We start from the raw sequence: 14,880 nt of genomic DNA on the forward strand, positions 1-14,880 counted from the left end.
GTCGACACGCGGCCCGAGATTCGGTTCTCCCGCACGAGCACGCGCGCCGCCGCGGGCAAGGGCGAGGGCGAGGGCGCGGCGAGCTCGTGGCGGACGAGAGAGCGTGACGGCCAGAGAGGCGGCAGACAGGCGCGCGGGGAAGGCTCGGCGTAGTAGATTAGCGACGGGGCTTGCGAGGAGACCTGCCGCCACGGGACGAGGAACTCGCCGTCGTGCGAGGGGCCCAGGGACATGTCGGAGGGGAGACGGGTTGGGAGGGTGGGGGTATGGATGGCGGGAGTGAGGTGAACTGCCAGTTGTTTAGTTAAAGGTATATGACTTTGGTGGTTTGGGGATCGGAGCACTGAATTGAAGCGGCCCTCAGAGTGGGTAACTCTCGGGACACTGCAGTTTTCTGTACATAAATCGGGACACAGGAAGGTGGGGCTGCACGGATTAGAAGTTTGCACGCACGGTTCGGTATGTACGGTACGCTTCGAAGTGCACGCTTAAGAAGGGGTGTTAGAGCGTCTTCGAGTGCTCGTTGCCGTCTTTTGACTAGTACCCGTGGTAGTGCACGCTTAAGAAGGGGTGTTAGAGCGTCTTCGAGCGCTCGTTGCCGTCTTTTGACTAACCAACGGGTACCGTTGCCTCATGCTTGTCCTTCGTCCCTGCGTCTTCAAAGACACAACGCAAACAGCACATCCGCATTCCCGCGCACACTGCTCCACATGTTCAGTGCAGCCGTCTAACAAGGGCCGGTCGGATAGACACTACCAGTGGTGCCTGTGCAGCTGTGATTAGTGCAAACCGTCAATAGTGCAGGTCAAAGCCGCTTGTCACGACTTTCGACACACGTTTGCAGCCTACATTTCTTCAAGTAAAGCTACGCTGGAAAAAGTGATTGGCGAGATCTTCCCTTAAGTAGTGCAATACGCCAATAGTGCACTATTTCACCGCGTGGCACGGTACTGCACTATTGAGTGTAGTGCTACTGTACTGTAGAAAACGCCAACGATGTACCTACCCTACAGAGAAAAGCCATTCATTTTTCCCCCTCCCAAAAAAACATAACTCCATCCAACAACATTACATGTCCCTCCTCCCCATTTGTCCAACTCCCCCCCCCTCCCCCCTCCCACTCGCCGCACCACCATGTTCCGCAAGAAGAAGAACTTCGGCTCCGTCACCGTCTTCGAGGATGACGACGCGGCCGACGTGCCGGCGGCGGACCAGTTCGACGACCTAGGGCTGTCGCCTCCGCCCGCCGAGGACCTGGACGCGATGACCACGCAGCAGCTGGAGGCGCTCGCTCTGGGGTCTGCGCAGGTGGGAAAGGATTCCACAGCGCGCGCGCTCCGTCTGGCGACCGAAGCGCGCGAGGTGGGCGTCAACACGGCGCAGACGATGCACGCCCAGACGGCCCAGCTGGAGAAGATGGCGGACGACATCGAGGTCGTGCACGACTACCTAGACAAGTCGGAGCGCATCATCGACAAGATGGCGCGCCCCAAGCTGGCCCGTCTGTTCGCGCGCAAGAAGGCCGGCGGCAAGGGGCTGGACAAGGTCAAGACGTCGCGCAAGGACGCCGACGCGCGCGAGGAGCTCCGCAGGGGCGGCGTCGACGCCGTCGACCTCAAGGGCATGCGCGCCGCGGGCGAGGGAGACGGCCCCGCCGCCGTCTCCTTGGAGGATTTGGAGAGGGACGCCCTGCTTGATGGCGCAGAGCTGGTCGAGGCCTCCCCGCCGAGGAGGGCCCGCATTGGCAGGAGGAAGAAGGACGTCGCCCCGCCCGCCGTGAGGGATGCTAGGGAGGTCCACGAGGATTATTCCCAGTACTCCGAGGGCGTCGCGCACGTCATGCGCAAGCAGGACGAGGACTTGGATCAGATCTCCGGCGCCTTGGCGGACATGCAAGCCCTGGCGGGCGCTATGAATAATGAGCTCGACTATCAGGATAAGCTGATTAATGAAGTCCAGGACTTTACCGTGGAGACCTCGGTCAGGACGAAGGAGAACGCGAGGAAGATTAATAAGATCAAGTAGCGCCGCTACGTTGCGGTAGCACCGCCATTTTGCCGCGCCCGCGCCAAGCCGTTGCCCCCCCCCCCCCCCCCCCCTCCCCCGGCATTGCCGCGAACGCAGTGCGCGCTCCCCGGATAGACGCACCAGCGCATCTTGTTCACGCCGTAATGCGAACATCGGGAAAGCCATCACTAATTAGCTAATACACTAGAGACTCTACTTTTCTTCGCAACTCGCACCGCCTCGAGAACTAGTGCTTATCTACTGTACACGTCATCGATGCCTCCATGCACATTCGTCGGCCGTTGCTTCGCCTTTGTCCTCAAAGCTGCGGCTGCTCCGTTGCCAAGCTTGAGATGCTCTTGTCTTATTGAACGGCGGGCAATCTGTTGGTGGAGGCCCGCGGGAAGCGAAGAGGACGTCTGCAAAGAGTGTTTTCATCAGTCTTGGAGGAAGGCCTTGTATTATCGAGGGGTGATGATGTGTCGCTTTTGTTTTTGAAGCTGAACACGGACGCGAGACTGTAGACCCGGGATCGTGTCGGAAAAGTCTGCATTCTTTAATGTAATGTAGGCAACCGTCTGCTGCTTCCGCCGTTGCTCGTCGGGATTGCACAGCAGACTAGACTTAGAGACTCTCGTCGAATAATGGTTAGTGAGGCTAATCGGGCTATGGCTACATAATACACACAGTAAGATACGGTACAGTACACAGTACAACTGTCCTGTCGACAGTCCGCGCCACCATGACGTCGACGCTAGCGGAAAAACTTGCGCGGGATGTCGCCCGTGGCGTCGCAGTACGCGATGGCATCCTTTTTGGAGATGAGGCCGAGCAGCTCGCCGTGGCGCGTCACAAAGCACATGCGCAGCCCCAGCGCGGAGAAGCAGTCGTACACGTCGGAGAGCGGCGTCTCCGGGCTCACTTGGCTGAGGTATCTATCACGGAAGCCTGCAAAATTGAGCAAAATCTCGTTGTTTGCCGAGATGCGTTGGATGTAATCTTTGTCCGTAATGTCAAACTCCCCCTTGAACGACACCATCGTTTCGTACGATACCCGCGGATCCCGCAACGCCTTTTCAATCCCCGCTTTCAGCTCCTTCCGCACGATGTTTCCAGTTAGGATCATGTCATGTTCCCGTCGCACTATGGGGAATCCGTAGTATTGATAGTCATGTAGCAACTGTTGCAAGTGCCCTAATGTTGCCCCCATCTCAGGAATCACAACCCGTGGAGGCCGCATAATCACTCGTGCGGGCACCTCATGAGAGACATGATGCTTTGAATCGAGAAACGGATATCGCTTGATGTTGATGTGCATGTCGTAAATGCCCTCCAACCCACTCAATGTACAAACCATTTTCGCGGCAAGAATCCCAAACATAGTCGGCAGCAAATGGCTTAACCCTCCGGTCAGCTCAAACATGATCACCACCAAAGAAACAGACACCTGAGTCACCCCTGCTAGAGTAGAACTAGCCCCCACAAGCGCATAAATAGATGGTCGCACGCAAACTGATGCGGAGCGGCACTGAGAGAAAATCGCCCAATCCGGATGCGCCGCAGCAACCATCTTTGTGATTGTCCCAATGATCCTCCCAGCGCAAGCGCCTATCGTCATCGACGGGATAAATAGCCCAGCCGGCAGGCGGGCACCAAAAGTGAGAATCGTCAATAAAAGTTTGGCTCCGACAGCATAGAACAAAACGAAAAACAGCTTGTCAATACGAGTCGAGTCACACATGAGCGACTCGCCTCCCTCACCTAGAGTGCCGCTCTCATTGCATTCTGAGAACAATGTGGCGAGAATCTCCGTATTGGTGAGGCGCAAAAACGGGATCGGGTACTGCAGCATGACTGTGACCAAGACAATACCAGCGACTTCAATGATGGGGCTCCGTCTAAGAAAAGGATCGTGAATGCGAAGCTTGGACCATTTAACGTTGTAATGGATGAAAATGGAGCCCAAAATGCCACCCAGAGCGCCAGTGAAAAAAAATGGAATCATCTCAAACCAAAACCACTCCAACGAGTGGTTGACCTCAAACATGACGGCCTTGCCGTTGAAGAAAGGATTCATGAGGGTGAGGGTAAGTTCAGCCAATGCCGAGGCGAAGAAGGAGCGCCACAAAACGCGGTTTGGAAAGTAACTTGCGGCCTCCTCAAACGCGAAGAGCACACCACCGATAGGAGCATTGAAAGCGACTGACACACCTGCAGCGGTACCCACGCAAACAAACTCCATCATGAGGTTAAAGTTGTCGCGAAAGTCGTCAAACGAGGTGGCGACCATGTTGGCCAAGACGGAGACCAAATGCACAAACGGGCCTTCCTTCCCGAGGTTGAGGCCCGACGCGACGGAAAACGCCAGGCCAATGACCTTGATGATGAATGCCCAAGAGCTCAAGTAACCGCGGATGACGACGCCACTGAGCACGGTCTTGATCTCCGGCACGCCCGACCCTGCGGCATGCGGGGCGAAGCGCTTGACGAGATAGGCGGCGGTGACGCCAAAGGCGAGGGCCAGTAAGGCGTAGGCCAAAAAGGCCAAGAACGAAGTGGCAGAGCCTATCAAGGGCAAGAAGGAGAGGGCGGTAGACCATTCCCGGAAGCCGCAGCGCTGACCCTCCTCATCCAAGCGGCAGCACATTTCGCGCGTCAAGTACCATCCGTCGGAACAGTAGCCAAACTTGATGTCCGACAGCCACTCGACCGAGAGATCAAGGCTGGCGGCGACGAGTCCCGCGCCGATGCCCATCGACACGAGGACGAAATAAATCTTAGCAGTGTATAAATATTCGGCAATCGGACCGCGCGCCATACGTTGCTGCTCATGCTCGAGCACGTGTGAGCGCGTCTTCTCGTTAATGAAGTCATGGATGACGTAATCGCCGGCGAAGCCCGCCGACGTATCGCGGCTGGCCTTGCGCATGCGCAGCCTGGAGAACTGTCCCCTGGAGCCCTGTCGGCTGGGCGCGCGTGACGTCTGCATTGAGAGGGATCCGCCGTCGAAGGAGGCGTCGCGGAACGACTCTCGCGAAAAGAGCATGGGGGCGGCGATGTTTGGGTTAGCCGGCGATACGGTATGGTCGCGGGACGAGCCCGGGCGATCGGAGGCGGGGAGCCCATCGATGGAACCATACATGGACGACGCGGGCAGCGAGAAGCGGGGGCGGATTTCGTCTTCCTCGTCCATCGCTAAAGCGGGCACGATGCATGTGCGGCGATGGCGGGGCAATGCGGTGCGAGGAGGGGAGCATATGTCGCCAGACCGGATGCACAAGGCAAAAGCCCTCTGACAACGCTGAGGTTGTTTCGGTTTCAAAATGACGGGTTCGATACGCGCCCACGTGAGCCGTTACTGCGGCAAACACGTGTGCACACCTCAGACTATTCCACTCTCGAGAGCATGACAGCTCTTACAGTATCAGCAGCTCTGAATCCTGCCCAGCCACGCCTCGCCAAGTGCCGGCGTCTCGCGTCCGCGCCCCCTCCAACCAGCGCGGGCCGCGCCGTGCGGCCCGCCAAGCCGCCACACCGCCCAATCCGCGCGCCGCATCCGCGTGATCTGCGTGATCGCTCACGGTCACCGCGGCCCGGCTAAAGCGGGCCACACACGCCCATCGTCACACTGGGCGCCGACCGTCAACAGCCTGTAAACTACATTTTGGCCTTTACTCCCGCCGCACACTCCCGAACGCCCCCCATCGCCCTCCCGCCCTCCCGCACGGCCCCCGCCCACCACCCGCCCGCCTTCCAATTACCCGACAAAACTCCCCTTACGCTCCCTACCCTACCCCCCCCCCCCGCCTCCCCCATCGAACCGATCCGCGGCCGGAGCACCGCCTAGCACCATGCCCGCCTCGCGCCTGCGCAGCCTGCGCCGTCTGGTGCATCGCTCGCTCGATCTGCGCGACTCGTTGCGCCCGCACGTCTCGTCCGCTCCGGTGCGCCCCGCCGTCTTCCCCTCCGCGCCTCTCGTCCCGGCCTTCCCGTCAGGCGGGACCGTCTCGTGCACGCTGGTCCCGGACGCGCTCTCCTTTGTCCGCCAGCGCGCCGACGTGCTGCTCGGCGAGTCGCTGCACCGGTGGCGCGCCTTCTCCTCGCGCTCGCCGTCGATGGCGGCGCTCGGCGACGCCGTCCTGCTCTTCCGCGCGGGCTCGCTGGACCCCACCTCGGCGTCGCGCGTCGTGCGCCATCTGCAGCTTAAGCGCCTCCCGCCCCGCCCGCGGGCGCCGCGCGGCAACGCGCCGCCCCGCCGCCCCCGCGTCGTCACGAGACTGGCGTCGCCCACCGCCGCCGTCAACGCCGCCACCGGCATGGGGCTCGTCGCGCTCGCCGCACACGAGCAGCGCGTGTCGTCGGGGCCCGTCTCTTTATTGCGCATATTGTCGTCCACCGACGGGCCGCACCAGCTCGGCATTGGGTGGATCCCGAAGCCGCTCCGCATACTGCTCGCCAATTTTGTCATGTGCGCGACGCTGGGCGCTGCTGTGTGGCTCGTCGCGATCAACCCGGCCGCAGTGCCCTGGCTGATCACTGCCGCAGCAGTCTTGTTCGCGGCTAGACCGGATCTGGACAGCTTTCGGAGGTGGACTAGGCGAGCTGCCCCGAAGGTCGCTCAGCAGAAAGCGCTGCTTGTTGATAAGATCCGGACGAGTGTGGCGCCGTACATGATGTCGTTCAGACCGCCAATGCTTGATGATTATGCTCTATTTTCTGTCGTTACCGTCGTGGATCATGCTGATTACGTGTATGTGTATGCTGGCGTTTTAGGCAGGTGGTGCCTGTTGGGATGGTACAATATCGCCGATGACTACAACTTTGACAAGATTCGCGCCATCTCGGTCAAGTAGAAGCTCAATGTTTTTTGGTGAATGGATTAGAGTCAATTTCTCGTGTACATATCAACGCTAGATCAGTTTTTTAAACTCATTTTAACTCATACAGGACAGGAAAAGGGAGCAAATGGCGGGAGGCACGCAGGCAATTGCACGTGCTCAACTAGTTGAAATACTAGGCTTTAAGCGTGCGCCCCCTTACTGTCCGTGTCTGGAATTCTTTCGTCGCTTCTCCTTTCGGGCGTCTTGCAACGAATAACATGTACTGTACGCGTTGACGCTATAGTTGTATCTCTGCTCGCCGGACGCGATGGTAATAACCCCGTCCAGCCACACATGCCCATTTCTCATGACCATTTCTCATGACCACCAACACTTTTTGCGCAGAGCAAAAAGTGCCCTTTGTTTTTGCCTCACCGCCCGTCGAAGCCTCCGTGATAGATAGAGTGGACCAACGCCGGCCAAGTGATCAACGATGCAAAGCCACCTTCTCAAGGATTAATGCGAAAAGTCACCTCCAGTCGCCGTACACGTGGATAGCTCTACTGTACAATTTCTGTACCCAACCGACATGCGTCGCTCGTTGCCTCGGAGAGAGGAGATTCACAAGCATCTCATGATCTGCACCGTCTCTCCGGATCACGCATCCACTCACCGCTAAGCAACTCCTAACCTCTACATCGTGCTTCCCACTCCTCGCACGACACCGCGATGGAGCCGAAGTGGAGGGCGCTCGAGTCGCGCCCCGTGAGCAATGCAGAGGCGGCGTCAATCCTGAGAGACTACGTGCGCAAGGCGGGCAGCGTCTCAACCGCCCCGGCCGACACAGAAGGCTCTGGGCGAGCGGCAGGGACGAAGAGAAACATTGCCAACGACATACGCAAGCTTTCGCACGCCGTAGAGGCGCTAGCCGCCAGAGAGGAGAAGCCGAGATCCTGAGCCCTTCGCCTGGTGTCCAGAATTGTACGGTGCTCTGTAGACGAGTGCGGGTGGCTGGCCGCGCGCACGACTGTTTAAGCGACCGCTACGCACCCACGCTTGCGTTGCCGACGTCCATTCCATAATGGCGGTCGCCCGGTAAACCCTGGTAACCTCTCCAGAACGGATAGGACATCGGCGCAGCGAAGGGTTGTATAGCTGTTGGAAGGTAGTATCTGGCATCTGTCCTTGCCTCATGCGTCATACGACGCAAGGAGACTACAGAGCCACTTTCCGACTTCCGTCACCGTCACTCCTGGCCTCAATCGACATGGCGAACACAACACAAGCGTCCACCCTGTCTTCTGCTGTTTACTTGTACAATCACGGTCGTTATCCTAGTCGCGAGCGCAGATTTGACAGGCGCTTACCACCCCGCGCCTTCTTGGCACCCCCTGACTGTTTACGCCCTCGTTTTTCTTGAAACCAGTTCTCCCGGTTTTTTCCCCGATAGTTAAACTGAAACTCCCCCCGCATTGCCTGCTCCGTCACAACTTTCGCCTTTCTATCCCGACCCAGTTGGTCTCCGACAATCTGCCTTGAAAACCTGTTGAATACGTTTCGATTGAAAGACGACGATAGTCCCAACTCCTGCCCGCCCACAATTTCACGCCCTTGTTGCTGCGCCTCAGTCACGTGGTCCATTAGGGCTTCCTCACCAATTCGCTCCTTCATTTGATGCACTGTTTCGCCTGCATTGCATAGCACCACCAAATTAAACGGTGGCGGAGTGTCGTCATCGCCGCCCGCTGAAAGCACCGCGTCACTCGCGTCAGCGCTTTCTGACCCCGAGTGAACCGAATATGAATCCCGAATTTCATCGACATTGACGGGCGAGTCTGATCGCTCAACATCAACCAGCGCGCAGCTTTCGTCATCATCAGCAAGATCAACAACTTCCTCACACGCTACTTTTCGTCTTTGTTTCTTACCCCATTTACCATTTTGCTGGACTGCAGCACTCTTACGATGCTGGGACACGGCGATACCAGGCAATACGCGATCATACTCTTCCTCTCCATCGAGACTTCTTAGGATGTTACGGCACACGGGTTTGATTGCCGCAGTTGTGTGTCGCTCGGGAGCACGCGGACCATCGTTAGGTGCTGAACTGAGGCGTTCAGCTTCTTCTGATGATAGTGCTCGGAGATCACCACTTGAACTGGAAAAGCCTTCAATATCTTGTTCATAATACCATTCTGATCCCCCTGCGTTCTTCGGTGTCGACTGAGTCGGCTGGTTCCTTCGTTTCGATCGCGTTTGTGCTGGTGATGCGGATGGTGGAATCTGCTTAATGGGCTCTGTGGATCGAGAAAAGGCCGGCTCATCGCTGTCCTCCAGCGAAACAAGACGCTGTAGACGTCGGCGCTTTTTCGTTGAAGGCGGTGATGGAGTTCCGCCAAGCAGCAGCGGCGAAATAGAGTTAAAGGCCCCTCTTGTGGCGCGGACTGACCGCATTGGAGTCCGCGACTTGTCCCGGTTCTGCGGTGTGTTCGGCAACGGTGAGGGCGAAGACTCTGGCGTGATAACGACTCTTTTGCGACGCTTCCTGCTAGGCGGGTGATGAGGTGTTGACGCTGGCGATGGCGACCGTTCGGACCGCACCCTGATGATAGCTTCAGTACCGCTTCTACCATCATCTGCATGTCCAGGCAGCTTCTCACCCACAGTGTCATCCATGTGTGGAACAGGAGCCACCGGCTCGTGGCGAGACGCTTCGGTCTTCATGCCCGCGCATGTCCCATGGGGCCCCACTTGCCCATCCCAGGATTTTTCCTCGTCGTCCTCCAGGGATATGATTCCTTCATCGATATGTTCCTTCTCAGTGTCAGTCAGTCCAGCATCTGGCTCCTTAGGCTTAGCCACCTTCCGTCCAGATGAGTTTGCTGTTCCATGTTTGCTGCATATATCACGCTTCGCATGGCGACTCGGTGAGGGGGTTCTTGTGCAAATTTTTGCACCAGGCGAATCACAGTCAAACACTGATTTTCCGATAAAGGCCGTTTCCTTTGGAGCATGCACTCGGGCGATCAGCCGAGAATTTACCGCGCTGTTGAGAGCTGTCGCATTAACAGCTGCCATCTCGCCCACGGATAGTTGCGCAGAGGATTTCTTCCGCCAAGCTTTCCGAGGTTTTCCTGTCTTTGAACCATTGTTCTTCACAACCAAAGAGTCGTCACTGTCCGAATCAAACAGTCTCGGCACAACGTGAGGCCTTCTGCTCGGAGGCGTGCTTGTCTCGCCAGGGCCAACGCCACTAGTTACTGATTTGCGGGGTGCATTCTTGCAATGAGAAGGGAAACGCCTGCCTATGGCAAGTTCATCGGGTGTTTTGAAATTGTCTTTCGCATGGCGCTTATCGATGGGTGTGACCATACTCAGAGCGAGAGATATTCTGCGTTCCCTTCTAGAGCGCTTAATATCGGGACTGTTTAGTTCAGAGTCCCCGTCTTCTTTAGCGGACATTTCCTCATCCTCATCGGTGGTGAGTTCCTCACCTTCGTCCGTTTCCGACATCTCAAGTTTGTTACCTTCCAAAACGACTATCTTGCAATCCTCCTCAGCATCAGTCGCTGTCCCATTCGCTTTGCGCACGACTTCCTGAGTTTCATCACACGTACCGTCATAATCAAAGACAAGCTTCCGTGCAGGAATCTTTACCGCGCTCCCCCTACGTCGGCCCTTTTTGGCGGAGCGTTTCATCATAGATCCACGGTCATCCCTCAAACCGGAAGGCATGTTCTTCCGCGCCGTGCTTGGCCTTTCACCTGCCACATGATGTCGAACTGAGTCGGGTTCGAAGTCTGATTCACTATCGTGGGCCCTACACTCATCTTCATATTGAAGGTGGGGGCTTATCCCCTTCCCATTTGAGACACGCTCACCGACCTCCCACGCGTCATCGGCTGGTGAGCTGCTTGGAGCCTGTCGTTTGGGCCTCGGCTGGGCCTGAAGAAAAAAAGGAGTTGCTGAGGGACGGGGCAACGGGCGCATAGCCTTCGGTTGAGAACTGGGGCGCCGCGGGAGAGGATGGGATGTCGCGGCAGAGGGTGCATCTGCGGTGGAGGGCATGCGCTTCGCAAAGCTTGTCAGGCTCGTTTGAACTTTCTTATCACCGCCGCGGCGCAGAGGCATCCTGGGCGACCAAAACTTGCTTCAAGGCCAGGCGTTGTGATTCAAGAAGAAGATTGCATGAAGCTTGTTGATGTGCGACGGGAAGCCGGGAGGGGGGGGAGGGGGGGGATGAAAACGAGTCCGACCATGCTTGGTCATGAGCAGGTATCGCTGCTCTGTTTGAATTATCGGTGATTGCTTTTGGCGGGAGCCCTTGGTTTCGAATTTAGAGATTGGATCACAAAGTGATTTCTGTACAGGAATTGCATTGGATCACGTTAAGGTGCCTGTGATATGATAAAACAGGCCATGATGTACACGTGTTACTTCGAGTACGAGCGGGATTGCTTCAGGGAATGGAATTCATGCACGGGATCGTGAGGGGTATCTCAGAGGACAGGGGGTGAGGAGGGGTGTTACAGGACTGGGGAGCGCCCAAGAGACAGCGGAGGGAAGTGACTTGAGATGCATCATGAGGGAATTAAAGGTGCCTACTGAGTCGCCTGGGAAGAATTGTAATGAAATTCAAGAGTTGCATCAATTATGGGCTTGTCTCTGAAGCTGACAGTCAAGCCCCAAGGGGTTTGTGTTTTCGATCAGTCATTCATGAGCTAATGCTCCCATGGACCTCGTATAAGACAAAATCTGTCTAGAAGACTTCATTTTGCCCCACGCGAGCTCAACCTTCGCCAGGGCTATCCTTTTCGTGGCGAAAGTACACAAAGAATTCGCTGCCTTAGAATATCACTATCCTCTGAAGGGTATCAACTACACCCGCATAACCTCTCGCACTGTACAACATCTGAAGAGCAGTCTTGAATACATGGAGAGGCGTAGAATTTAATGGGTTTTAAATTATGAGATGGAATTCCAGGGGTGAACTTTATTTTGCACATATCCAAGAAACAGAGAGAGAGAGTCAAGGATATTGTATTCAGAGTGCTACGATAGAAGTTCCTAAAATTGCACGGGAAGGACGGGCACTTTCCATTGGGATGGGGCCTGTCGCAGGACTCCGTCCCAGTGCTTGGGCCTTTTCCATTCTCATGGAGCAAACGAAGGCCCAGAAAAAGGAAGGTGAGGTGCAAACAGCTAATGTAATCAGTTTTGACTTCATTCACTCCCTTTGTAGAGAGCAATCTCGCTTCAGAATGTGCTGGTTGGTCTTTGAGCATGTCTCGGCGTGTTCCTCCCTTCACCTCTGTGCACTGCCGAATCCAGAATTGTACCAATCCGGACTTCAGACTCTAACAACAAGAACAAGAACCATGTTCTCTGCATCGGCACTGTATTTCTTTATGGGAGCAAAAGCTTCTTCTGTACCGAAGAGGTTCCCGTGCCGCGACTTGTGGATATAAATCCGGTTTCTCATACAGTAAGATACGTACGGTTCCTAATAGTGGGTGCTATCTACAGAGCATTCAGGTACCTTTGATAGTGGCATCGACAGGATGAGAGATGCAGTATTTCGATCTTCATAAACTTGTTCAAATCTAGTTCCGCCTCTTCTATAATAGATAGCGCTCGCTTCAATTTCTTCTGAAGACGCTCTCAATATAAACCTTATTTCAATTACTTTGCCTAGCCTGCGATGGATTTAAAATGTGACTTCACAAATGCTCGTCTTTAATAAACAAAGCTCGTCTAGTCACTCCAACTGCAAAACACGACAGAGAACCGACGCGGAGCAGGCAGATGTTAATTACCGAGTTTATGGAGGTCGATATGACAATGTCACAGACTAATGCTGTTTCGAAATAGTGTCGCTTTTTTGGCTAACACACAGAGTGGCACTAATGGTTAGGGCCCCCAGTATGTACGGTAGACCACAGGAAAAGGAAACAGTGCAACCCGTGTGAAACTTAGGCAATGTTCACGGAAGTATCCAAGTACCGTACAGTACTTAGCTCAAAAAGCCTCTCCTCGGACCACCTCCCGTATCTCGAGATTTTTTTGAGTTGCAACATCCACTCACTGCACTGCGTGTGAAGCATTTCCATGCGTGTGATGTCCCACTTTTTCTACGAAGTACAGAGAAAAATCTCGATACAGTGACCCCTAAAGGTGGCGACCCGGAAAGGCCATTAGGGTCACTGTACCGGTGGGGGTCACTGTACTGGAGCTGGATGCAGGTGCCCCGCAACGGCCCCAAACAGGGGACAGCGAATGGACGGGAAACAACATGCATTTATTAATGAGCGACTGGCAAGAGTTGGCACGATTGAACGTGGTAGAAAGTTTTAGTAATGGAGATTTGCAGGAGTTTAGCAGGATGGAAGATGGCCTGGATATTTGCGTGCCAGTTTCAAGCGACAATGCGCTTGATGAAGCTGTTTCTACTGCCATGGAAGAGGTCCGAGGGCCTACGGAGCAGTCTGACTCAGACTCCGGGGCAGATGCACAAAGAGAAGAAGAGCGCTGTGAGGCAAAGAAGCCCTCTCTAAATCGTTTGCAGGCAGCAGCTGTGGCTTTGAGAAAGGAGGCAAATTTATTTGCCCAGAGTGAGCATCCATTCTCAAAATCCATGAGGGATGATTTTCTGGCACTTTTGGACTTTGAGATAGAGAACATTGTTGGCTATCGCAAGCGCTGTCGTCGTCAGTCAACGGTCGACTCATTTTTTCCGAGCTCGTCACGTGAGTGACCTTACAAATTTTAATTAAAAATATACTTTTTCTACAGTGACCCACTGCAAATACGGGTCACTCAACAGGAAAGGTCACTGTAGTGAGGGGGTCACTGTAGAAAACGAAAGTGGGCTTTGTGGGCACACAGGGCAATGGTGGCAAGAATTTTCTGGCCATCGGTCACTGTACCGAGGGGGGTCACTGTCACGAGCGGTCACTGTATCGAGATTTTTCTCTGTACCTCCATCCTTTTAGTTCTCGTTCTCTGTTGTCTGCTTCTTATCCCTTCGAGGGTTGCTCAGTTAAATAGTTGTAAACGTTCTCTTGCTTATTGTTTTCGGATACTGTAGCTCGCACTGTTCCCCATTCTTCGTTCGTTTGATCCCGCTACCATCTGCGCTAACTACTACGTTGCACCGTTATTCGGTCCTACAAGCATGCGTTTCTTAACCCGCCATTCTCACCCGCTCTTGTTTTGATCTTGAACATGCCCCTTCATTATAGGAGGCAACTATTGACTTATTGATTAGATTGTATGCTTCAGTGGAATGACTTTCCAGCACGAACTCTAAAACCGAGTTCTAGCATGAATCACTTTAAGCTGTCTCGTTTTCATATTTATCTATTGTGGCATCGATACCGTGAGACTACATCGAATGCTTTAACCTGGAGGCAGAGCGAAGTTCGATGTTGATGATATTGCTATTTAATCTTGAAGCAAAACTTTTTCGAAGTGTACAGTAGTGAAATCAATTCCTGGCATGGAAAAGTCCAACAAGAGGAAGACTCCTAACTGGTTCGGGCTGGGGCTCTCACATGCAATCCAGTGAAGACTTGAAAACCACATACTGTATGTGCACCTACACGTTCAACTTCCAGGGCTAGGATCTTGTGAGGTCTGAGACACGATATTGTTCCAGAGTTGGAATAGAAAAATTCATCTGCGGTCCATATTCTTGGTGCAGAAAGAGGCACGGCTGCGGTACTTTGGATTGGTATCGATAATTATGCTAGCCTTCCAGCAAAAAGGGGCAATTTGTGAGCTCGTGTAGCCTCCCGATCAACACGTGCACGCCGCACGATTAACACGTGCACGCCGCACGATCAACACGTGCATGCCGCAGTATACTTGGCACGAAGTCAACTGCCTCCTCCGTAACCGAAGCAGAGAGTTTTAAAGAAGTTTGTAGTGACCGACACGGTCTCACTACCACGCCAAGGTCGCAGCCTTAGCCCTTCTGCGTGCTCAATAAAATCCTTTCTTTATTTTCAACTACTGTTGCTTATAGCACATCTATTGTACGTGCTGTTCCAGC

The 14,880-nt window shown here is 54.7% G+C and overlaps 5 protein-coding genes; 1 reads left to right on the plus strand and 4 right to left on the minus strand.

Annotated features, from left to right (window-relative positions):
• Nucleotides 1–1,449: 1,449 nt before the first annotated feature.
• On the minus strand, nucleotides 1,450–2,193 carry CHC_T00001609001 (hypothetical protein). Its single transcript, XM_005712481.1, has one exon. The coding sequence runs from the start codon at nucleotides 2,191–2,193 to the stop codon at nucleotides 1,450–1,452; it is 744 nt and encodes a 247-aa protein (XP_005712538.1).
• Nucleotides 2,194–2,761: 568 nt separating this feature from the next.
• CHC_T00001610001 (hypothetical protein) lies at nucleotides 2,762–5,200 on the minus strand. The gene has a single exon (XM_005712482.1). The coding sequence runs from the start codon at nucleotides 5,198–5,200 to the stop codon at nucleotides 2,762–2,764; it is 2,439 nt and encodes an 812-aa protein (XP_005712539.1).
• A 1,498-nt stretch (nucleotides 5,201–6,698) lies between these two features.
• Nucleotides 6,699–6,951, plus strand: CHC_T00001611001 (hypothetical protein). XM_005712483.1 is given in 2 exon segments: nucleotides 6,699–6,860; nucleotides 6,861–6,951. 1 exon segment carries the CDS (start codon nucleotides 6,699–6,701, stop codon nucleotides 6,858–6,860), a length of 162 nt encoding a protein of 53 aa, XP_005712540.1. The 3' UTR covers nucleotides 6,861–6,951.
• Nucleotides 6,952–7,751: 800 nt separating this feature from the next.
• On the minus strand, nucleotides 7,752–8,021 carry CHC_T00001612001 (hypothetical protein). The gene has a single exon (XM_005712484.1). It carries the CDS (start codon nucleotides 8,019–8,021, stop codon nucleotides 7,752–7,754), a length of 270 nt encoding a protein of 89 aa, XP_005712541.1.
• Nucleotides 8,022–8,156: 135 nt separating this feature from the next.
• CHC_T00001613001 (hypothetical protein) lies at nucleotides 8,157–10,958 on the minus strand. The gene has a single exon (XM_005712485.1). It carries the CDS (start codon nucleotides 10,956–10,958, stop codon nucleotides 8,157–8,159), a length of 2,802 nt encoding a protein of 933 aa, XP_005712542.1.
• Nucleotides 10,959–14,880: the final 3,922 nt, after the last annotated feature.

This window comes from Chondrus crispus, genomic scaffold (assembly GCF_000350225.1).
Source record: "Chondrus crispus Stackhouse genomic scaffold, scaffold_105, whole genome shotgun sequence".
Lineage (NCBI taxonomy): Eukaryota > Rhodophyta > Florideophyceae > Gigartinales > Gigartinaceae > Chondrus > Chondrus crispus.